The sequence below is a fragment of the Berghia stephanieae genome, chromosome 1, assembly GCF_034508935.2.
Source record: "Berghia stephanieae isolate SIO BIC M18660-M18661 chromosome 1, UCSD_Bste_1.3, whole genome shotgun sequence".
NCBI lineage: Eukaryota > Metazoa > Mollusca > Gastropoda > Nudibranchia > Aeolidiidae > Berghia > Berghia stephanieae.
In genome coordinates, this window is record NC_088360.1 from 51843048 (window position 1) to 51869546 (window position 26499).

Below are 26499 nucleotides of genomic sequence, written 5' to 3' on the forward strand. Positions count from 1 at the left end.
TTCCTTCAATTAGAAACTGAAAGACATACGGTTAGAATAAGCTAGCTTTTCTAATTTATACTCTCTTTTACACAGATTCATTTTTATGTTGTTTAATACCTCTTCTGACTCGTGTGATAAATTTATATCTTTCTTTTTTAATATCAAGCTTTTTTTCACACAAACAAAATAGCTCCTCCCCCCCCCCCCCCCCCCCCCCCTCCTCCTCCCTAAAATATTGAATTGAAGTTTACTTTTATTCATGTTCTCATTTTTAAAATCATTTTACATTTAGATATTATTGCATTTTTATTGCATTGCATTATTACATTACACTATAGAGTTGTAGTATTTGTTATTTAAAAAAGGGTATGTTGCAGACTCTATCTCTCTTGATTTTTTGCATTGTTTTGGGGTATATTATTGATACGTTTTTATGCTTTCTAAAGCGATTCCTCAATTAATGAATTAACTTCATGTACAGCTATGTCACAAATATTAATCTCTTGCTCTTTTTTTTTTTGTTTTTTGTTTTTTTTGCTTTTATCACTTTTTAACAGGGTGAACTGAGCTTGTACGATTTCCCACACGCATTTTCATGGTGCAAAAACTCGTTATGTGTTGGTTTCAAAAGAGATTATTACATTATCAATGTAAGTTTTGAAATATTTTATTGGTTGAGATTTAACTTGTAAATCAGACATCAAAACAGTTAACTTCATCATCTCCATCAGAATATACTCAAAATAAGCACACACCCTGACCCATTTCCCATGAAATGGCTGATAACTATAAAAGGAAACTTCAAATTTAAGAATATTCATATAAATTAGAAATTGCATTTCAGTTATCTCGTGTGTTGTTTCAGCTTAATGTATGAGTCTCTGTGTAAATGTGCAAATCAATATGTTTTTAAAAGGGAATATCTTTTTTTTTTTTTTTTGGTATTTTGTTTTATGAGGGCTTAATGGGGATAACACAAAGAGTTTTTTCCTCTATCATAGTTAACAAGAGATATATAATTATTTTTTTTCAAAATTAGAATCATTCACTGTATAGTGGACAATAATAATGTTGTTTTAGAAAGTAAAATGTGATACCTTTTTTTTTCTTTACCATTAAAAGTTTCCAGTTTGAAAATATTGATTTTACATGTTTTATCTTTACATTTAACGTTTTTAAACAGTTGTGAAGCATTGATTCATCAAAAGTTAAATACAATGTGACTCATAAGAATTTCTTTTTGTATTTAATTTTTCCTAAACCGTTAACTAGTTGGATTAGTTCTAAAATCTTTTCAAAGAATTGTATTCTATGATATACACCTAAGGCTATATTCATATTGCTTTGCAGTTCACTGGGTTACCACGTCTTTTTTTTTTTTTTTTGGTCTTTTTTTTTCTAGGATAAACCAGAAATGCAAATTCCTATTTGGGATGATTCTAAATATTCATATTTATTTTGTGTTTCTTTTTTTTTCTTCATCTTCTTTGTTTTAGGATATATAATATTTTAATTGGGGGGGGGGGGGGGGGGGGATTGTGCGCAGGAAATTAAGTGTTACTACCCTGTTCCAGAGATTTAAAAATAATTTATTTATTTATTTATTTTTGTGTGTTTCAAATATGGTACCCCTTTAGTAGGAGGATGAGCAGGATATTAAGTGTTATTACCTTGTTCCAGATATTTTTTTACCCTTTAAAGCAGTCTGTTTTGTATAATTGCAGGTGATTCCAGTTAAATAAATTGCTTTAATTTTGTTTTTTGCTTTCTCTATTCATTCAACATTCAGTCAGACACAGGAAATCACAAGGAACTCTTTCCTGTGGGCAGCAACCAAACAGATCCTTTGGTCACCCGCCTTCAAGACAACCGTCTGGCTTTAGGACGGGATAAAATGTCGATTCTCATCAATGAAAATGGAGAGCCAACCCAAAAGGAGGCCATTAACTGGTCAGACATTCCAGTGGCAATGGGTAAGTTGTTGTGCAATAATTAACTTTTTTTTTTTCTGCCATGAGGCAGATTTTTTACGATTTTACATGTGTTCACCAATCTGTCTCCTCAATTTCATGAATTTTTAGAACTCGACTTGAATTTATTTAAGTTCTGAGAATGTGCCTCTTTAATCAGTCAGTTATCATGTAATTGGAATGCTACAGGGATTCTTCCATTCTTGATTCTCATATGATTTTTAATTAGCCATGAAATCAACTATGTATCCTGATTAGTTTTCCAAATCATTCATTGTATTGAAGTAATTATAACCTATTTATTATTCGAAAATCAATGTTTAAAAAAATGGTTTTAATTTTTATGTTGATTTTCTATATCCTACAGAACATTGTCCACCTTATTTGATAGCAGTTTTGCCAAAGTTTGTAGAAGTGCGGACACTTGAACCAAAAAGGACAATTCAGAATATTAATCTTGCCAAATTGAAATACATCTGCCAAGGAGAGTAAGTATTTGTAGAAAAATATTCTAAGATATGTGACCTCTACGAGAAGTGTTATAGAAAAAAAGTTATTTGCAGCTTAAAAATAAAAAACCCATTCACTCTCCTCAATAGTACTATCGCTTGTTTGTGCTACCTCCGCTGTCTAGAATTTCTTACTCTAGAGAGCTGTGATGTCAGTTTTGTTTTCAAACAATATGTAACCAGCCAATGCTGGTTTAATAAGTGTTGCGTTTATTGTGTCTGCAGGTGGATTTATTAAGTTTGTAATGTAATTTGTTAGTTAATGGCAATGTATGTTTAGTTTGCAACTTTGAATGTAACAATTTTCTAAGTCTTTTTCCAAATGATTCACATTATTATCATAATTTTATTATTATTATTATTATTATTATTATTATTATTATTATTATTATTATTATTATTATTATTATTATTATTATTATTATTATTATGCCAGATGGAGGTTGTATTCACATTTTATAAAAAAATTGTCATCATGCCACAAAGATGTGTCCATTTTTTTTAATATATATTTTTCTTTAAGGTATTGATTTAATTTTATAAAGATTGCAGACTTTTGATATGTTATTCATTCAAAAGCTGAAAGCAGAGAGAATTGTGCTTTTAAATATTCTATTCTGTTTTGTTACTGCCATATATTTAGTTATTTTTTATTATATTTGGTACAAGATATTCATTGAGAAATTTCCTACATTACCCTAAATATTATTTGAAAGGAAAAATGATTTAAATGATGCTGTCAATTTCTCATTGAATCATTCTCAGTCAATTTATTTGAATTGATCAGAGGACAATATTAACTACAGACAATTCGTTTGTCATGTTCATGATTTATTTTAAATTGTGATGACACAAAATGATAATTGTTTTGCTCTTCAATTTATTAAACAGTGGCTCAATCTATGTGGCATCTGCCAATAATGTGTGGAGACTTGCGCCAGTACCCTACTCACAACAAATACGACAGCTGTTAGAAAATAAAGACTTTGAATTGGCTGTCAAAATAGCTGTAAGTTAATGCATGTGTATGTTGTTTTGAAATAGGACTTAATTTTTTAATGTAATAAATCAAAGGTAGAGTTTGAATATAAAGCGTTAGTTATAGATAATGAATGGATGGATATTTAGCCTTTTTATCATTTTTTTCTCTAATCCTTTTGATCCCAAGAGGTTGTTTATGGAATCTGATATATTTGTTGAATTTTCAACTGTCTGACAACATTTAAAAAGTGTTTTCTCTGAGAAATGATCTATCTCCACATGCATTTCTAAAGATAACAATAACTGTATTGCATTATGCTAAATTTTGAGTCTCTTTCATTTTCAGGAATTGGCTGAAGAGCCAGAAAGTGAAAAACAAAATAGACTACGCATCATCAACAACTTGTATGCCTGCCATTTGTTCTGTCAAAAGAAGTTTGATGAGTCGCTCAATTTGTTTCTTGACTTAGGAACGGGTAAATCATTCTTTCCTCTTTTGCTCAGAATCAAGTGAAAAATATATTTTTATTTTTCTATCTTTTTAAAAGCTATAATCAAGCCAGTAATATGTTGTATAAATCAGTGTTAAATTTACTCAGTCTGTTAATGGATGAGTGTAAGTTGCAAAATATATTAATCTATCCTTTAGTTATAAATTTTAACGCCGCTCATTTGCAAGACCAATGTCTTTTAAACTCAATATATGTTATTTCGTCAAAAGGAAGTGTTGCTTATGTTTTGATATTTTAATTATTAAATATGACTTACTTTTCAGGATATATATTCTATCTTTGCAAGCAATTTTTCTTCTCTTTCATCCATTGAGTTTTTGATGCAAAAGTGCATGTGCTGTAGCATATTTTAATTTCAGAAAACTGCTTCAATGCCAGCAAAGTTTAGAATGATTTTTAATATTTGAGGCTCAGATCGTTTTCATATGTAACGACACACAATTAACACCACATCAACAATAATTAATTCAGGGAATCATGGGAATTATTAGATTTTCAGTATTTTCTTTGGTCAAAAGACTAACAAATTACCATGAAATGGAGAAACTGGCATCAAAAAGATTAGCAGGAAAAGCTTTTCGAAGTAATGAAAAGTATGGGCATTGTATGAGCTTTGTACGCACTTTTTATTTTGGTGCAAGTCCCTTGGTTTTAGGATTTTGTCTCCACCATTTGACCCAGAAATATTGACTAAAACAATATCATTCCATGTTTTACAAAACAAGTGAAATTGATTTCTTTTTCTGTTGAAGCATCACAAAACCATCTTTTTATCATAACCTAATTTCTTTATATGAAATGTTCATACTTACCTAATAAGAGTTTTTTTTTTACAATCTTCCTTCCATTCAGACCCATCCCATGTGATAGGATTGTACCCAGACCTCCTCCCACCGGATTTCAGAAACACCCTGGACTACCCAGAGAAAGTTCCAGACTTTGACGGCAGTGACTTGGAGAGGGCGTTGATGGCCCTCATTGATTATCTCACTAAGGTGAGTTTGCCATCAGGAAAAAAAAATTGACATGTATGACGTTAAATGTTAGCTTAATGTTTTCACTACTACTTATATTTAGATTTGATACAAACATTTTGTATGCAATGTTGCTGGAAGTTAAATTACGATTTGATATATTTTACGTAATTCCATTTAAATTAAATGTTTTAATTCATTTGCATAACTTTTGGAATTGACATATCACATCACCTCACCTCATTCTCTTGACTGAGGTGGTTGTAGACGAGACATGAAAAATGACTTTGCAATTAGAGCTCTCCATCTTGATCTGTTCTTAGCTTCCGTCATTAATGTTAGGCTATCCACCCTTGTCCATCCGTTTACATTATCCATCCAGCCCTTTGTTTGCCATCCTCTCTTTCTGCCTCCTTTCAAGCTCTCTTTCACAATGGTTTTACATGAGTATACTAACCCATTGTCATAATGTTGGTTTCTAATGCATTACTTTTCATTTTAATTTCTTTTTGTTAGAAACGACATTCCTTATTGAAAGACATGAATAAAGAGATGTTGACTACAGCAATCATGGAAGGCAATAAGACAATACAGTCACGAAAACAACTCAGTCAGATTATTGACACTACCCTCCTTAAGTGCTACTTACAGGTATCGTTGGTTCATTTTTTTTTTTTTTTTGAATTGTTAACAAAAAATATTAAAATTATGAAGGACATAGATTAATAAAAAATTAATTTGTCGTTAAAATTTCCAGTAATAGCCATTATTGGCTTGAATTGCTATGCCACCCTGAGTCAAATACCATTTATGATTGGTGGGTCCATGTTTAAATATGACCTGTTGAAAATAGCCAAAAGAACTTTCAACCAAGTCACTTTTTTATTGGTTCACATACGACATAAATTTTGTTTCAAATGTTTGATGGTGCTGGTAAGTGATTTTATTTTGCTATCAGATCCCTTTAATTAAACTCTGGAAAATCTTGTATATATAAATTTGGCCAGAAAACTCGTCCTTCAAATATCTATTGATTTAAATGACCCTCATCTTAACAAAATCTCTCAAACTTGGGACTTTTCTAACTGGTTAAAGTACCAGCCCTGTGCATATCCTGACAGATGCAAAAATCCATTAATACTTTGATTATTGTCAATCTTATGTTCTGACACTTAAAAAAAAAATCAAAGCTGGTTTCAGCAGACACTATTGCATCCAAAACACACCACTTTTCATTGCTCATCAACTGTTTTATGTAATAATTGTCTACCCAACATGGTTGAAAAAAGATTCCAATCTGAAGCAGACTTTTTCATGGTTTTTCTTTTGTTGAATCATGTTAAAAAAAATTTTGTTTGATATTAAAATATATATAATTTTTTGTGACACTTATTGTTTCAAATTCCACCCATTCCTGTTTAGACTAACGATGCCTTGGTTGCTCCCTTGCTGAGATTGAAAGACAATAGTTGCCATGTGGAAGAGAGTGAGAGAGTGTTGAAAAAGAAGGAAAAGTACTCAGAACTCATCATCTTATATGAGAAAAAAGGGTTGCATCAGAAAGGTACCAATATTATATTCTGTGTTTTGTGACCAACTGCCACATTCTTGTGTTATTTTTGGGTGAATCGGGTTCATGAATCACATGATTCACATTATAATTTAGTATTTTTTATCAAATCTGTGATCTGCCGTCTCAAAGTGGTATTATATTGGGATGAACCAGGTTCTGGAAATTGAACTTATAGCCACAAATATAAAAATTAGGGTTAATTTCTAAATTTTTAAACAGAATAAATTCAATTTCTTACATTACGAAAGACACAAAGTTCATTTTGTAACATTTGAATTATAGATTCACTTTTACAGGTTTTTATTAACTCTTTAAGATTCAACCTGACAAAAACCGACAACAGCCAAATATTCATGGGCAGTGTTGTCAAGACTGGCCTCAGTCAGTAAAATCCAATCTTTGTGAAGGAAATGGCAGGCCTATCAGTATCGCAGGTTGTTTTCAGCTTTGATTTTTATAAATTTTCAGACAAAAAATAAAACATGTTGTAGAAATTGTGATTGTTTGCGAGTGAAAATCATTGTTTTTGCACTTTGTTTGGTAAAAATCTGGAAAAAATTATGACTTTGGTGATGAAAAATTACTTTGGTGACAATTATTGTAAACTTTAAGAAATATAATTTATAACTCCCTTATTTGTGGGCCGATTTTTTTATCCGGCTGAAACAAAGTTGCTACTAGCTGTCAAGTGGTAATGCTATTGTTATGCAAAGAAAATGTAACACCTTTTGGAGTAGGTCTAATAGCTAAAATCAAAAAGTAAAAAATATAATTGTTAGGAATGTGAAAGTCACGTTGCTTAAATCAGCTTGAAAAAAGGACATTGGTCTTTATTTCAGAAAAATCAGTTGAAAACCAACTGTTTTACGAATAAATTGGATTAAAAAAATTTCTTTTGTTTATTTTAGCTTTTTTTTTTAGCAACTTTTTTATTTATTGGCCGATTTTCTTGATTTTTATATCATTGTTTATATCTCAATGAGAAGAGATCAGTGACATACTTTGTTTCAAATGTAACTAGAACATAATTTGGCTTTTTTATCAGCCATGCCTGGATAATATATTCATCAAGGTGCCAATTGTGACGCAACTTTCCGATGACTGTCTTCTAAAACTTCAGCGATGACTCAAGGTATAGTTGACAGCTGTTGACATGTGAGCTGTCAGAACGACCAATCGTTGAATGGACAAGATTCTCAATAGCCAATCGTTCTTCGATCAAAAACCTTAACAACTCACTAAGACAGAAGTTCGAAATATGGTGACCTGCGAAATCGTTTCTGGGAGGAGTTTAGCCATGAGTGACTGCAGAAAATGAAAATGCGACTGCAGACATCAAAGGGTAGGCTTATATCATCAAAGGATGTGTACATGAATGACATGGCCATATAGGGAACTCATTATCGACTCCACCAAAAATAATCTGAAACACTAGGGGGTTAATTCCGTTTAACGCACTGGATTACAGATGGTAATTAGATATGTGCCACCATTCTCTTGTGGTTTTTACCAGAATGTGCACCCCCCCCCCCCCCCCCCAAAAAAAAGAACAAGATGAGAACGCTTCCCCATTGTCTTATTTGATGCCAGACCTGTTTGTTTTATTAATTACTTTTATCAATAAAGAACATTTTTTAGAGTTTTAATGTTGTTAAATACCAAAACTTAAGGGTATCTTTTTCTTTTCTTTATTTTTTTTCCTGTCCTTTTTTTTTCAAGCCTTGTCCTGTCTGATGAAACAAGCTGCACGTCCTGACTCCCCACTCAAAGGTCATGAAAGGACTGTAGAATATCTGCAGCATTTAGGTAGGTAAATGTTATGTTGCTGTCTGTCATTTTGTCTTTGGTAAATGCATACTTACACAGGTATATCTTCTTGGTGCTTGAACAGCATATGAGGTTGGCCCAAAGTAAAGGTACTTAGGACCTCACTTTATGCAGGGTAAAGATGTTTCGTTAACTTTAAGATTTGATGATTGTTGTAAGAATGGAAAAAATGGTTCCCTTATGGTTGACTTTTGTCACATGAAATGATCCATATTGCGTATTGGATGAAGGAATAAAGCATTGGAAAGCATATTGGTCAGGTTAAAATTGTGTAAAATGCTTTATATAACTGTGTATATTTTATAAATTTATTTAATTCAGCCTCTTTTAACAGTTAAACACGTATTGACAACATGCTTGATAAAGAACTGAAAAATAAACTTTGAGTCAAAGTAAATGATCCCAGTCACAATTTTGATAATTGATTGATTCAGTCTTAAATATTTTGATCATTTATTGACAATAATACTTAATTTACCATTTTAAATATTTGTTTGAAAATGATAGTTTTTTGGAGGATAAAAAAAATAATGTAAATATGTATTTTTGTGTATTTCAGGAAATGAAGATCGTGATTTGATATTCAAATATGCAGAATGGGTGCTGAAACAATTTCCAAAAGACGGATTAAAGGTAAGACTGAATTCTTTCAAAATATTGTTTTCATCAATTAATCTGGTAAATGCTATGATATTCTAATCCCATTATTTATCTTTTTTTCTTTCTCTCTTCCTTTTTTTTTTTTGTATCTACAATGCAAGGTTATAAGGGTAGGTCGCCCCAAATCTGTATGCTTTATCTATACCTCAAATTCTAATAGCTCTAACTGCAGATTGGTTCAACTAAACTCTCCACTATTTGAGAAACTGAATTATTTGACGTCTTTTGATTGGTTTGATATAAATGCATGTGAGTTATTATCGGTTAACCTAGCTAAAAAAAACGAAAATACATTACCAAACCCACTGGCCCCAAATAAGTACGCCCATGACCCAAACCCATACACGGCTTGCCCCAAACCCCTACAGCATTAACTTTATTGTCATACAGTATCATACAGCCTAATATTATTTTTTTAAAAGTTTAAATATGACAATGTTGTGGTAGAATTTCAGCTTCAGTTTATGTAAAAAGATGAATGGTGTGGACATTTCAGGTTTCCCCTTTATCAAATGACAGACAGATTAATATAACACAAAAGACATGATAGTAATGGTTATTGACACGTATTGAAATGGTAAAACTATTGGTTTCGAACACCTTGTTGATTTTAGAATCACAATTAGTGGATATGCGCTGTAAGAATGCTGACATTTTGAAATTAATGTGATATTTTGGATACTTGGATTAACAGTTCGAATTTGGGACGAGGCATGTACGGTTTTGAGGCACAGGGTAAAGCGGCATGCCCCAAATCCTTACAAGAGCGATAATTACGCTTAAAAAGCTTTTTATATTTATTTTACTGACAAAACACTTATATAAATGACAAATTTCTGCTTATCATTAAAATCAAACTTGTACAGGAGTGATTGAGGAATATATTTTTAAGAATCAATTATTATAGTGGTGCAAATTAAAAGCTTGTGTGACAAATCGAGGTAGACAACTTGGTTTCAAGTTGGAAAAGGAACCAAATTCCTATACGAGCAATTAGCTGCATTTATGACAATATTTCAAAGTACAGTTCAAAATGACTGGTATGAATGTCGATTTTGATGTAAAGTTCAAGATCTTCTGATTATGAAAAAGAGAGTTATGTAAACACGCAAAAAGGTTTTATGTGACACACTCTGAAGCATGTGGATTTGGGCGACCTACCATCGCTCTCTTTTGTAACTTTTTTAAACACTAAACGTCAAGTAGACCACATTTTTCTACTCATGTATATTTTTCTTTCTTCTCTTTCTCTGTCTCTCTCACACTCTCTCTCTCTCTCTCTCTCTCTGTCTCTCTCTCTCTCTCTCTCTCTCTCTCTCACTCTCTTTCTCTCTCTCTCTCTCTCTCTCTGTCTCTCTCTTGACTTTACAAATCTGAAAATCTCTTTCAATCATTATATATTCCGTTAGTCTCAGATGACAGGGCCGGAAGAGAAACAAAGGGAGTGCGTAACAAACAATCATTATTCATCCTAAAATTTTGTTCTTTTTATGTTTTTTAAAAAAAAATAAATGTGTTAATGTTCCCGTAAAGCACTCTGAGCACTTCTTTGTGATATGGTAGAGCGCTCAACAATTGCGATGTATTATTATTATTATTATTATTATTTTATTTCCAGATATTTACAGAGGATCTTCCAGAGTTTGAGAGTCTTCCAAGAGACAAAGTGTTGGAATATTTAGAGGCAACCTGTCCAGATCTTGCCATGCCTTATCTTGTAATATACTTTCTATTTGATTTTCATTTGTCAAGACTGCCTTTCACTGACAAAACATTTTTTTTTTCATTTTGATAAGAAGGCTTATACATGGAATATCTTACTTACTTACTTATCCGAACCAGCGACCACCTGAGCTCTAGCCCTTCGGTCTTGTGCCATGACGTAGAAGTTAGACGTCTTTTGTAGTTGTTCCAGGTGACTATAAAGTGTGTTACTGATGCTTGGATTTGGTGGGAGGAATGTGCATCTCATGTCTTCAAGAGGTTGACATTCAAGCAAGTGGTGTGTTACTGTTTCATTGGGGTGTTGACATAGGGGGCAGGAAGGGGATGTGTCTTTTGTAATTTTGCTTAAATGGTTGATGAGCGGACATGGAATATCAAATATTGAAACGACCCTCAACTAGTCAGTAAGTATTGAACCTGAGACTGAGAGTTTGAATTATTTTTTTTAAGTTGAGGGTCATTTCGCTATTTTTAGCCAAAAGGGGGGGGGAACGTGTTTTCTCAGAGTTGGACAGAGAGAATCTTAAAAGTGTTCAGTCAGTGAATTTTATTGTAAAGATAAAGAATATTAAAGTGCTGTATCTGTGAATACAAAATCTAATAAGATGTGCATACTATATCAATATAAATTTGTGTATGAGTTCAAATAATTAAAAGTTATTATGTATAGAGTGATTGAGGAGTAAGTCAAAAGGTGACGTCGTTTTGATATTTTCTTTTTTTTTTGGGGGGGGGGGGGGGGATACGCTATTGAATAATTGCCATCTCAGACCTCTGCAAATACATTAAATGTTACTTGAATTTTTTCTTGTATTTATGAGGGGACAGGAAAACAAACTACTCCAATTTTGAGGCCTGATTTAACTTATTAAATTTTAATTTGACATTTTGTGCAAGGAACACATTTCTCTGGAGTATTTAGACTGTTTATTTGTTTTCCACTCAGGAACACATTATCACAGAATGTCATGAGAAGAATAGTGTTTTCCACAATCAACTTATCGACTTGTATAGAGCCAAGGTTCAGGCTTTGAGAGAGGAGTATATCAACTCACTACCTGAAGGTAATCTTTTGTCATTGGTCTTTAGTACTGATAGATGCCATTTTATTTTTACACCTATTATCTGTTCATAGCAGTCCACATGCTGAAAAGTTTGAAACCTGCCAAACCATTGTAACCATTAGCAATTGATGAAATTGGAAACATGACAAGCTGTGTGTGGAGCATTAAAAGCGAGCAAATAGCGGTCAGCATGGTACAGAGGTTTGGTCTTTGCCTTGTACCCAAAAGGTACAGAGTTCGACTCTCCACTGCATTGTGTCTGGATGGGGCTCCTGACCTCCCATAGTGGGCAGGGAGGTACTTATTGTCTCTTCTATCCCCCTATATCTGTTTTCCATTGGCTTTCTGTCTTTGTCTTGGAACGAGATTACTTGGTTTTGTCCTGGTCCTGGTCGGATGTCCTGGCTGAGAGGGAAACAGTCAAATGTATAGTTAGTTTTGGGAGATGATATTTTTTTCCTTGTAAATCATCTCTTTGTTATGAACTGTATATATAATTTGTAAACATTTGAGTGTATTTCTCTTAGTGGGGACCTGTGCTTGTGTCTGGATGAGACTTTTAGGTGATCTCAAACGAACTTAGAACTGTTATTGTTTCACTTCTATTTGATGGTGATAGGGTATTAAAAGATATGAATAAAAAAAATTATGATGATATTAATATGCACCAACAAAATAAAAACTAAATAAATGTTTTGTAAAAGAACCCAACAAAAAAGAAGAAGAGAATATGGCAAATTTTAAAAATATAAAATCATTAAGAATAAAACAACGTAATGTTTATCATCAACTGTGGTCTATCATATTGAATTGTACCTATAGGGAAAAACAGGTCCTTGATCTGTTATAGATAAATTTCTTCTTCTTTTTTTTCACTTATCCAGGAGATTTACTTAACAAGGCTAGTGAGGAACCAGGAGAACTGGGGGAAATGAGAAGGAAATTAATAGATTTTCTCCATAACTCCCAACACTATGTTCCTGAAAGACTTCTTACCCGATTTCCAACAGATGGTATGTTTCTTAGATTATTTGCCCCTCGATTTCTTTCATAGAAACTTATGTGTTTATTATATATCATTTAAAATAAAAGATAAAGTTGCCTAAACATTCTGATTCTTTTTAACTCTAATTAACAATTAATCAGGACAAAGTAAATTAATGACAGATGAAGTGTCTCAGACAAATCTCGAATCCTATGTATCTTGCCTTCTTTATTTCAAACTTGTAAACTGTCACATTTTTAGACAGTCTTTTCTCTCAAAGCCACTGTGTTATTTTTTAAATATGGTAATTTGAGTAAACAACAGATTATTTTTTTTTAATTTTATTTTATTCTACATCCAGGCTTCTTTGAAGAACGTGCAATTTTACTAGGTCGCCTGGGTCGCCATGAACAGGCTTTGAGTATTTATATAAATACATTGAAAGATTACCAGCTTGCTGAAGAGTAAGTCATTATTTAATAATAGTTATGACTAATCTTTAATTGTTGCTTGCTTATATCATATTTTATATTTTATTCTCTCTCTTTTTTCCCTGTAATTTTATTTTAGTGCCATTTTCTAAAGTTGTCATTTTGCTCATTCATCTTCATTATCATCATTTTTATATCATTATTACTTTTATCATCATTATCATTTGTTTTCAACAGATATTGTAACAAAAACTATGTCAAAGACAAAGAAGGAAATAAAGATGTAAGTGCACATATTTTATTTGGTTTTATCACATGTTTCGAAGAAACAGTGGTGTCATGGAAATGGATGATATAGAGCAATGCCAGATAAGGGGAATGTTCAGAAAAATGTTGAGCGGGCACTTGTGTATCAATAATGATGATAAATATAAGGTAGGGTATGGAGAAGTGCCAGATGAAAACAGAGAATAGTCATGGGGTCAGTGCCAACCTTAGGATCCAATTGACATGACACCCTCAGCCTGGCTGAGAGAGAGAGAGAGAGATCAGCGAGCAGTCACACTAGCCACTGCGCCATCCATCCACACAAAAATATGGCTATCAAACTCAGTACCTATAGTGTGGACTTTCTTCTCTCAACTACTTAGGGCATCACAAACAAGGCTGGCTGACAAACCCCACAGACTTTTACATTGAGCGAGAAGTTAAGCTATACGGTCTTCTCTGTACGACACAAGACATGGTACACATGTTTGATAGACATTTTTTATGTGGCTGAATGGCTCAGTGGATAATGCAACTGCTCTTCAAAGTTACACTTTTCACTAAAAAAAAAATACCTGGCATGTCTGACTGATTATCTCCCTTGGTATACTGTCACCTCTTCTCCTTATTTTGATAAAAAATATTCTGTTTGTGGAATGGAGAGGGGTACAAAGAGTTTACCATATTATCATGTTTGAATCATTTGCGTAAGAGTAGAATGTATGTATTGAACATTTTACATCTGATTTGTTTCAAAACAAAAAAGAAAAAAAAAACACCTTACCTTTGAGCAATATTGTGAGATGAGTTGATCTGGTATTCCAAGTAGAGATTTTTGTAATTTTTCCTGGGTGGGGTTTTCAGCCTCCCATGATGGGCAGGAGGTCACTTGCTTTGTCTTCTATCCCCCTGTATCTGTTTTCTGAGTTGCTTTCAGTCTTTGTCTTGGAATGGGGTTACTTGGGTTTTATCTGGGCTCTTTCTGGAGTCCTTGGCTAAGAGAGAAATAGTCAAATGTATAGTGTTTGTTTTGGGAGGTGATTTTTTTTTTCCTTTTAAATCATCTCTCTATTATGCATTGTTTTGTTGGGTTTTTTTTGGTTTTTGTTTTTTTTTTAATTTGTTTTTTTTTTATGATGGTATCTAAACACTTGAGTGTATTCCTCTTGATAGGATCCTGTGATTGTTACTTCTAGGTGATCTCAGACTAAGTATATTGATTGTATATTCTTGGAATTTACATCTGTTCCTATTTTGAACTATTCCTCTTTGTCTGACTTTTTGTGGTGTGCTTCAATTGCAAATCTATAATTTTTACTATCTCATTTTCTTCCTTTTTATTGGTGCTGAAATGACCTAAATGTGTCACAAGCACCGAAAGCCCTTAAAAACAAACGAAAGAAAAGAAATAAATATTTTTAGAAATAAATACAGTATTTAATCAAGAATCGTCCATTGTGCATTTGAGAAAAACATGAGTTGATAATCTTTCTCAAAGAGGAAAATAAGATTTGGCACAATGCTCTATCCTGTCACCCCCACAAAGACTTTACCTCAGATCATACCTCTGATTCTCTGTTAAGATTAGGCAGAGAATATGCCAAATTCAATTTTCTGGAGAAATTGATTTTAACATTTCCACACAAAAAAAGGTAAATTTGGTAACAATTTTTGGCTCAAGTTGTTTTTGAGCCAATTACAAAAACAATTTCAAAAAAGTCTGGAAATCATTCTTTGTTTCGTTTTTAGTTGTTTTATTAAAATTACCACACTAATTTTCGCTCAATAATTTTACGGTCCATAACTTTAGACAGCCTAGTATTTGCTCACACCTTGATTATCAAAGAAGATTTACTATGTTTTGGAGTATTTCAGATTTTTCCATGAAATAATTCAAAAAAGGACTAGTTACGTCCTTGGAAAAGGCTCTTGACTCACATTCTCTCACCTTACTCAGGTGTAAAATGAGCTCCTGGTTGTTAAAAGCATTTCTGAGGCATGAAGCTCTTAGGCAGTATTACAGTATTTACAAATTGCATTATTGCTTGTTGCTGTTTACTAGGGATCCCTTTTATAGTGCTTTTAGCTTGTATAGTGGATGTATTCCTCTATATAAATGCCCAAGTTAGTTTCAGACATATCAGAATTTCTTTTTGCCTCCTTTTCAGCAGACCTGTAACTGTTCGAGTTTTCTTAATATCTCTTAAAACATAATTGATGCTTTTCTTAAATAAGAATACAATTTTTTCATGCGACTTCTTTCCTTTACTTCCACCGTAGGTGTATTATTTGATGTTGAAAATGTTCCTCGAGGGGGACAGTCTAAGTCACTACAAGCACCTTGGAGCAACAAAACTGGATATAGCATTTAAACTTCTGGAACATCATGCAATGAAAATTGATACAGCTAAGGTATGTCATCTCAATGTGCCTTCATTTATCACATTTTCAGCTATTTCTTCATTTAACCATCAGACTGTGAACAAAATAAATCCTTTTTTATCATGGAAATCTACTGATCCAACATTTTTGTCAGAATGGATTTGATTTGTAACAGCATTATAGTTTCATTACAAGTGGGTCTGATTCAAAGCTTGTATGAGAGTTCTCTTGTGCTTCATTGGATTAATGGCTTTCAGTACAAAAAGATATTTCAGTGATGCCAACCTTCCGCGGATCCGAAGAATTCCTCCTTTTTGGAGGTTCCTCCCTTTTTTCCTCGGTTCCTCTCATTTTTCCTCCGTTCGCAAAAAAAACAACAAAAAACAACGAAATTTGATGCATTATTATACTTTAACTTCTAAATGATTAGTTTGCTGTCTCTGCTACTATTACTTACATCACCATCACCACAACTGCTACCTTAACCATCACACAATATGATCTTTGTAATCTTTGCAATATGATGGTGATATCACAAAAAAATATAACTGCAATATATACGTTAGATTAAAAAAAAAAAGTTTTACGTATTTTATGACCCCTTCACCTGATCTTTGAATGGATAATAAATGCTCCCAAATTCAAGGGAATTAGTCCCAGATAGCCTTATTTTGGCATTAAAAAAAAAAAATTTCAGGGGGGGGGGGGGGTGCATGTCCCCGGACCCCCCTAGTAGGAGGCTGCCTTCGGCCTGAGCCCGCCTTTGGGGGGCATGATGAGACGTCGATCATTTTCCTCCTTTTTCATTTTTTTCTATTGGCATCACTGATATTTGGGTTTGGTTTTTTTTTTTTTTTTGTCTTGCTATTTTCTTCTCTTTTTTTTTCTATTATTGATAGTTTATATTAAAGTCTTTTGCAAAGGTCGCTGGACTCACAAAAAGAAATAAAATACCCTGTTTTAATATTGAATTGACATAGATCAGTTTTGAAGAACTTCTTTCACATTCTTTTTTAGGTAATTCAATACCGTGACATAGAAATAATAAATGCAGTAACCAACATAAAAAAATAGCAAAACACATTTTCTTGCTGATGTAGATTCCTTGTAAGAATACAAACAAGAAAAAAGTATCACATTGGAAAAAGAACAGATATGACATGAGAAATAACAATTTAAATATTTATTTTGCTATTATGTTATGTTCTGTAGAATCTGCCACAAACATTCCGAAATGCAAATTTAACTCGGACATCAGAATGCCTGAAAGCACCGTCATGACTGCCATATGCAACCTTAATAAATTTCATATTTTACAATCACAACAGGTTTTAGAACTTCTTCCATCAACGACTAAACTTCGGGACATTCTGACATTCTTAGAAAATGTGATGGAGAACCAAGCAGTTCAGCGCAGGAATGCCCAGGTCCTCAAAAGCATGTTGTATTCAGAAAATCTTCAGGTATGTTCTGCTTAAAATTTGGATTACTGGAGATGTGTTATTCGTGTTTACTACTCCTCTTTACCATTTTAAGTTTCTTTAACTCTCTCAAATTCACCATGATTGGAATTCAAGTAAATTTGTTTGATTTTCCATTCATATGACCATTATGGTCCTTTGAAAATTTGAACCTCATTAATTGTCGATTTATACAATATCTTCAACTGTCACTCCTACTACTAAAAACTACTGCTGCTGCTATTGCACAAACTATAACAAATGCGACTGCAATTATAAATGCTACTGCTTCTACTACTACTGCTACTACTACTATAACTACTACTACTACTACTACTACTACTACTACTACTACTACTACTACTACTACTACTACTATTCTACTACTACTACTACCACTACTATTACTACTACTACTACTATTACTACTACTACTACTACCAATACTACCACTGTACCCAAATAACCCGCTATGTGGCCTTGTCGTATGACACTCGCTTTCAGAAGGTCCTGGGTTCAAACCTCGCTGGGCGCATTGTTGAGTCCTTGGAAAAGGCTCTTTACTCACATTCTGTCACCATACTCAGGTGTAAAATGAGTACCTGGCCATTAACGGCGTTGTTTTTGCCCAAAAAATATTGTAATATCGTCTAACAGGCGTCCTACACGTGATGCTGTTGGCCAGGGACCCCTTGTAAAACGCTTTGAGCATGTTTAGTGGATATTGCTCAATATAAAAACTAAAGTTCTATTTTACACTGAGTAAATAACAGATCAACATAATTTTACTCAAATGTTCATACAATATAGGCCATCTAATTCAGCACTTTGATTCATTCACAAACATCTGCATGTTACAATAGAAACAAATATCTAGCAATTGTAATTAAGAAATTAACTCAGAATGTTGCGCTGTAGTAAATACCCGGATGGAGTACCTCACATTGGTCAAATTAATTCTTATTGGGATACTAAAGAAGTTTGTCTCTGACTCCAATGCATTACACCAGATAAAGTCCTTTTTAGGTCATGTAATATAGGGTTTCATATTATTGGCTATGAAATTATCTTTTGGTTGGAGTTGAAGAAGGGATGTAGCCAACTAATTCTATCTATCATGAAGTAATTCTATCTGTCGTGAAAAAAAAAACAAAAAAACATTACAAGCAAAAACAAAATAAATAAACAAAAATAAAATTTTTAATAAACGACAATCTGATCCTTACATAGCCATGAAATCTATTTATCTTCTTCAGAAATTAACGGGTAAAACTTCGTCTTTTTTCCATTTAAAATTTTAAAATTTTAATGTAAACCCTCCCCCCTCACCCCTCATATTGTCAATTAATTTGGGTTTAATTTTGCTTGGCTGCATCAAAGAAGGCGTCAATTACGCCAAAGTAAGGTTTTCATTCACTGTCAAGGATATTTCTTCACAAATTTTTCCTCTATCTGATGTTCTTGTTTAGTGTCTTTCTGTTCTTGGCCTTGAATGAGATAACTTAATCTTTCACATGCTTTTGCTATAATAATACTTTTTAAAATTTAATTTATTTATTATTTTGTGGAAAGAAGTCGGGTGTGAGCTCATTTGTGTGTGTGTGTGTGTGTCTGTGAGTGTGTGTGTGTGTGTGTGTTTGTATATATGCTTTTAGTGAGAATGATCTTTTTTTTACACCTCTGAGTGAGTTAGTAACCATTTGAGTGTATCCTTTTAATAGTGATGGGGGTCCCGTGTGAAGCGAGTGTTCTACCAACTTAGCTATCAGGGACCCCCAAAAGTTGATGCTAGACTACATAATTTTAAAGATTTAGAGGTGTTATTTAATCCTTGTGCTGGTAAATAGCTCATTTTTAAAGTTGATTATAGCGACTTCAATTTTTATCTATTAAAAAAAAAAAAAGATTAATTTTTAATTTTTCAAGTAGACAGGTCTTGGTCTATGAGCTTGAGCTTTTTTATATAGTGCAATATCCACTAAACATGCTCAAAGCTCTTTACAAAGGGTCCCTAGCCAACAGCAACACTTAACATGTAGAACGAGACATGACGCCTGTTAGGTGATATTATAATTTTTTTTCTGACAGAGACAACGCTGTTAACGTCCAGGTACTCATTTTACACCTGAGTACAGTGAGAGAATTGTGAGTAAAGAGTCTTTTCCAAGGACTCAACTATGAGCCAAGGGAGGCTCGAACCCAGGGCCTTCCGATCCGAAAGCAATTGTCATACCACCAGACCACATAGCCAACTATGGGCTACCAAAGGCTTTGGATAGAGGTAGTTTGCGACTTGGATCTCCTTCAGCGTTTGTTACCTAAGAGTATTAAAGTCATTGAACTTTAAATCAATCTTTCCTTTGTGGTGTATGCCTGAAATGACCAAAACGTGGTTCAAGCACTGTTAAACTTCTGAAAACTTAACTTATAGATATCTAAGACAGAACCACTACAAGTTATATGGGATTGATTGAATAAATAAATGTGTTAAAAATACCTTATCAATAAATTTCATAGTGAGGTTCATAAATCCAAACATTTTTATCAGCACTTTAAGTCAAAGGGAGTCCTGATAGTTCAGTTGGTAGAGCTCTCGTTAACACATGCAAAGAGAATGAGATCAATCTAGGGTGCAGTCAAGATTATTTTTTTCTGGCACCCCCTCCCCCTGTCCACTCAGCAGTGATTGGGTAGCTGGGTCTTCGATCTGGTGGAAAGTACTTTATGACAGACCAGCATCCTGCCCAAAGGATAGCAAACAGTTGCTATTGTTCATTTTACGCTATAGAAACTGGGATAAACTCAGGCTCCATGGGCCTAAATGGCCCTGAAGGACTACTTTTAGACTGCCAATAGATCATATATGCCATAGCACCTCAAAACAGTATCATGTCGGTGGGAGTGAGATACTGGACATTATAGTCAAATATGACTTTCATAAAGTTTTTATTTTTCTTCGGGAAGATTGAATATATATATTTTTTTTTTAAAAAGAGACAAGGAATTAAATTTGACATTTCTGGTCATTTTAACATTAAAACCCCTTTTTGATATCTGGTTTACCTGGATATTATACCGTTTTGAGACGATGGTTCACACATTGTATTGTTTATCAGATCTCTTTATGACCAATACTGTGGTGGATATAGCACTCTATAAAGTTTGTGTAGATTATTTTTAAAGGGTATTACATTACACTGTAATTGTTTATTTTAAGTAAAGCTGTACTTTTTTTTAAAAGGAGAAAAAAGGCAATCCTCAGTATGACTGTTGTAGGACATCTATTTATTTTAAATCATTATCCCTCAGCATAGAATCAGGTAAGAGATAATATTGAATATTATGAATGATTTTGCTTTGGTTCCTACATCAGTTTAAGGGCTTGGAATTGAGACGACACACATTTGATTCTATGCACCATCTTGTTTCTTTTGGATGAAATGATTCTTTTATACCGTCTTAATTCCTCTTATTCTTCGACTTGTTACACATGATTAAACAGCCAACAATAATAAATTGTGCGAGACGCTGTTAGATAAATGGAATAAATTATTTTAAACGATTAAGAATTGATGTGGTTTGTAATGTTTTTATCTATACCAGGGGGAGAATCAAAAGGGCAGAGAGAACAACGCAACACGGTGTTTCACACACACACACACACACATACACACACACACACAGAGAGAGAGAGAGAGAGAGAGAGAGAGAGAGAGAGAGAGAGAGAGCAGAGTGTGTGTGTGTGTCGATAATAGATCTTTACTATCTGACTGTGAACTCTATGGAGAGAGAGAGAGAGAAAGTCCATGATTGGGGGATGATACGTTTAAACTATGTTCTTGTCCAGATTCACCTGACAGTGTTGACTTTTTCTTTTCTTTTCTTTTCTTTCTTTTTCTTTTTTTCCCGCTTTTTATTACAATGAAACATCTTGACATTTCCTATCGCGTGTTGCTGTCATTTATATAGGACGAGGTTATTGGTTATTGCATACCTGAAAGAAAACGACACATTACAGCTGACAAAGCGGATTTTAATCACACCAAAGATAAATCGATAAGATACATGCTTTCATTTCAATAGATAAAATGCATGAGGGAGATGACATAGGATAGTTACATTTTCAGATTTTTTTTTAGTCATTGAGAATCATTAATCAAAATCGACGTGCACATATTACCAGTGGTAACAGAACGCAGTTGTGGGCTTGATTTAACATTGTTATAATGGACAATATTTTGCGTTGGTTTGGGGGTATTTCCATTACAACGACGAGCCATAACATTGTGGGTTATCAGACCTGTAAATATGTACACGTCGATCAAAAATCTATGAATTGCTTCGAATTCACCCCCGTCCCCCCTTCCTCACATCCTGGCAGTTTTAGAACAACCTTTGGATGGGTGGGACATGGGGCAGCATCATAGAAGGGTAATCAAGATTAAGATATTATGTTCGCTCGAAATCAATTGTCAGTGTTAATTTCGCGTTTCAAAAATCAATACGAATCAGGCTACTTGTGATATGCAACAAAACAAAATACCCAAACAATATTTTATAATTAGCTGCCAGTGCAAGATCTATCTAAGGCTTTGATGATCATTTGATTATCTATTTTTTTATTATTATTTTTTTTTTATGTTGATAAATGAAATATTAAGAAGATACTGTAAAATCATAAATTCTTGAAAGTCGTCCTGAAAGTCTCTCACCACTCTCTCGCATAACAAGCGAAGAGACTGGTTTCGGTCTCGGGTTGAGCCGATATTTTTATGTGACCCAACTTTGATTGGATAGCTATGTCTGTGAGATCCGATGAGTGGATTGTACTTTGCGGCAAACAAGCGCCCTTTCTAAAGCAATGTAAACAATTCTTTTAGTAGTTCTTTAGACCCATTGTGCTGGTGTTTATCCCAGTTTCTATAGCGTGAAATGGACAATAGCAATTGCTCACTATTCTTTGGACGTTATTCTATCGCAAAGTACTTTCCACCAGCTCTTACAGACCCAGCTACCCATTCACTGCTGGGTAGACAAGGGGGTCAGAAAAAATCTCGACTGCACCCAGGGTCGATCTTGGTCCCTTTCCGACACTGCACGAGTTCATGTCTTCAACGGCTTAACGGTACAGATTAAATTTATTTGTTATCAATCAGCCTGCTTTTTATCGGACGTGTAACTCTTTTTTTCTGCCTGGGAAATTTTAATGATACACCGTCTTGATGGAAACCACTGCTGCTCTCTCCTTCACTTGGATGATGATAACCAAACGTTGATAACACGCCGTAACCGGTCCTGTCTAGACAGTTGGTCGGTCGATCACTGCCTGCCTACACTAGTCTCAAAATAGGTCAAGTAACAGCATCGAACAGCATTCTTTGTTTTTTTTTTTTTGTGTTTTTTTTTTTAGTTGTTTTTTTTTTTTTTTTTGTTTTTTATTTTTTTTTTTGTTTTTTTTTTTTTTTTTTTTTTTTTTTTGGGGGGGGGGGGGCTTTAATCGAGGCATTGAGGTTGATGAATAATTTTTAACAATGTTAAGCAATGTTGAGTTTGGCCAGCGATCAAATTGATGACAATACCGCAGAACGTTGTGCCTTAACTTGCGTATTTTAGAGAAAAAAAAAATATCTCAGACCTACGCAGTTAACGCGTTTATATAAAAAGCTTAAACTTAAAGATAAAGTTAATTCTATCAGTGAGATGTTTCAAATGTTTGTAATAGTAATTGAAGAAATTATACCTTTCTTTTGTTTTTGTTTTTTGTTCGGTTTTTGTTACTCCTTACCCAGTCCTTTGCGCTGTATCTCTCTTATCTTTATAGCAGGAGAAGACCAGCTTGGTCGATAGACTTGCGCCCTATCCATATTGTTGCAAGCATTGATTACTGTCCTCTAACGCTATAGATGTCGAACTACAACTCTTCTGGGCCTTAGGCTAAGTAACAACTTATCTGGGTGAAACGTTCATGATTTTTTTTAAAATCCAAAAGAGGAAAAGCCTGTCGGATAGCACAGTCAGGTACTCAATAGATTGTGAAACAAAGAGAAGGGATGAAAAAAAAAACACTTTAGCTTAAAAAAGTGCAATATCCACTAAACATGCTCAACACGCTTTACAAGGGGGTCCCTGACCAACAGCAACATGTAACATGTAGAACGAGACATGACGCCTGTTAGGCGATATTACAATTTTTTCAGACAGAGACAATGCTGTTAACGGTCAAGTACTCATTTTACACCTGAGTACGGTGAGAAAATGTGAGTAAAGAGCCTTTTCCAAGGACTAAACTGTGCGCCGAGTGAGGCTGGAACCCAGGACTTTCCGATCCGAAAGCGAGTTTCACACCACAAGACCACATAGCCTCACAAAAAGGGTAGAGTTGATTTTATACTTGGATTATCATATAATCTTTAATACAAACTCCGGTTGTCTTGAGTTGACCGAGGTCCATCTATAACAGAAAATATATATATATAACAAAACAAACAAAATAATCTCACCTTCGAGATCAATAATGATGTGGCGTGCAATATATACATACACAAACACGCGCGCAGTAGTACTGACTCTCTCTCTCTCTCTCTCTCTCTCTCTCTCTCTCTCTCTCTCTCTCTCTCTCTCTCTCTCTCTCTCTCTCTCACACACACACACACACACATACATACATATACCACACACGCACACACACACACATATATATATATATATATATATATATATATATATAGTGTGTGTGTATGTGTGCGTGTGTGTATGTGTGTGGGCAGAGAGAGAGATAGGGAGAGAGAGAGAGAGAGAGAGGGAGATCAAATGCATCCAGTTCCCAGCCTTTCAGGAATATAGCATTGTAAATCCATCATAGAGATGACTCGTAAGAAAAATAAATAATCTCTTTATTTGTTTTAAGAAAATCAGCTCTTGCCTTTGGCTATGGCTTTGTGCAAGACGCTATTATACTGCCGTACTCTGAAGAAAGAAAGAAAACAGTTTAAACTTTTGGCCAGAAAACGTCCTTCAAATATCGATCGATTAAAATCACCCTCATATTTTTAAAAACTTTCAAACCTGAGACTTCAATTTTCATCTCTATACTTTAGCCGAGTCTCGTCATGGCAATCAATTGATGGTGAATGAATTCGTATATTATGAAAAGAAAAACATTTCAAAATTTCACATTAAAGACGTGAGCTGAGAAATTTGCTAACCTGTCCAGATTTGTGATATACAGTGGAATCCTGATAAAACCAGCACCGCTGGACCATTATAGAGATTGGTTTAATTTATACAATGTAGGAAAGATAGAAGGTAAAAAGAGTAAAGGTAGACCGAGAAAAACATATTTGAATAGTTTGAACAGCTGGGTAACAAAGAAAGAGAAGAGTAATACATTAGTTTTTTAACGTTATCTGATCAGAGAGATGAATGGCGTACCATGATCACCGGTGTCTGACACAGACTTGGTACTTGAAGAAGAAGAAGATGCAATGTTGACTTCATCAGTTATCAATGGAAAACACTTAGATAAAGAATAGAAAAGGATGGACCAACAAGAGGTGTTGACTTAATGCGGATTCCACTGTATAAGATTTATGTATAGACGTAGAGCGAGGCGATGGCATGGTACTACGTAACTGGCCTTTAGACAGGAAGATTTTAGGTTTGAATCATGTTCGACAGCTCTATCTCATAGTCTAATATGTTATTAGTAATATGAATTTATTATAGGCCATAATATACTTATAATATTTATAATGTAGTATTAGTAGTGACCTTACGTATAACAAAGTCTTGGACTTTCAGATACGATACAGCGTTAAATCTATTGGCATAACTTTGTGAAATCGATTTGGATATAATATCTATATTGTATCACAAAATCATAAATTTTGTAGATGGATTCCCCATAAGCATGACACGCAATGGGCTAAATAATCAATATCACGCTATTATGAAAGCCCACGTGTCTTTTTATGATATTAATGACGCCTGGTGTATTATCAGATTTTAAAGGAACTGGTTCAGATTTATGATTCATGAACATCATGGACATGTATTGAATTTGTCTAGAATCTCCCCCTCATACTCTTCCACCACCACCGCCTTCTCTTTCTCGTCCTCTTCTTCTTCCATCATCATCTTTCTTCTCTTACTCATGTTCTCCCCCCTCCTCCTTTCTTCTTCTTCTTCTTCTTCTTCTTCTTCTTCTTCTTCTTCTTCTTCTTCTTCTTCTTCTTCTTCTTCTTCTTCTTCTTCGCTCTGGCCCTTATGTCTTGGCTTATGAAAGGGCCATCAGCTTTCTATTATAATAATAATAATAATAATAATAATAATAATATAATAATAATAATAATAATAATAATAATAATAATAATAATAATATATAATATAATAATAATAATAATAATAATAATAATAATAATAATAATAATAATAATAATAATAATAATAATAATAATAATAATAATAATCACATTGTGCTCACGTGAACATTCGATGATGTCAATTGGTTATTGATAATATTTGTCAAATATTTCCATTATGACGAGTCCTTGACAAATATCATGGATTCTTGACCCATCCTCCTCTAATACATTCTATTATATTAATTTGTATTCATTATGACATCTATTTAACCATCCATCTGTCCGTCCGTCCATTTGACCGATAGATAGATAGATAGATAATAACTTGAGTTTGAGCTTATATAGCCCAATATTCACTAAAAATGCTCAAAGTGGGTTACAAGGGGTCCCTGGCCAACAGCAACACTTGAAATGTATGACTTGACATGACGTCTGTTAGAGGATATTACAATTTTTCGGACAGAGAAAACGCTGTAAAAGGCCATGTATTCATTTTACACCTGAGTACGGTGAGAAAATGTGAGTAAAGAGACTTTTCCGAGGATTCGACTACACACCGAGCGAGGCACGAACCCAGGACCTTCCGATCCGAAAGCGAGTGTCATACCACAAGATCACATAGCTGACATATAGATAGATACATACATAGATGGATAGATAGTAGATAGCTAGAAAGATAGATAGATAGGTAGAAAGGGAGGGCGAAAATAGATGGATAGTTAGATAGATAGATAAAAAATTTATTTAAAAAAAAAAAAAGAGAGAGAGAGAGAGAGAGAGAGAGAGAGAGAGAGAGAGAGAGAGAGAGAGACTCGTCATCCTTTTGGAATTCCA

General features: G+C 33.8%; 1 protein-coding gene across 2 annotated transcripts in view; it reads left to right on the forward strand.

Annotated features, from left to right (window-relative positions):
• LOC144977271 (vam6/Vps39-like protein) overlaps nt 1-26499 on the forward strand; it is a 60236-nt gene that overhangs the window by 13538 nt on the left and 20199 nt on the right. Inside the window, exons 8-24 of one of the 2 annotated variants that reach the window (XM_078922308.1) lie at nt 540-632; nt 1772-1955; nt 2320-2440; nt 3353-3470; nt 3789-3918; nt 4807-4949; nt 5445-5579; nt 6351-6492; nt 8221-8307; nt 8888-8961; nt 10607-10705; nt 11660-11777; nt 12662-12790; nt 13124-13226; nt 13431-13476; nt 15741-15872; nt 17171-17305. In XM_078922308.1, coding sequence (XP_078778434.1) covers nt 540-632; nt 1772-1955; nt 2320-2440; nt 3353-3470; nt 3789-3918; nt 4807-4949; nt 5445-5579; nt 6351-6492; nt 8221-8307; nt 8888-8961; nt 10607-10705; nt 11660-11777; nt 12662-12790; nt 13124-13226; nt 13431-13476; nt 15741-15872; nt 17171-17305 — 1989 coding nt within the window. The remainder of the gene's footprint in view (nt 1-539; nt 633-1771; nt 1956-2319; nt 2441-3352; nt 3471-3788; nt 3919-4806; nt 4950-5444; nt 5580-6350; nt 6493-8220; nt 8308-8887; nt 8962-10606; nt 10706-11659; nt 11778-12661; nt 12791-13123; nt 13227-13430; nt 13477-15740; nt 15873-17170; nt 17306-26499) is intronic. The other variant, XM_078922317.1, reaches the window with a different exon arrangement.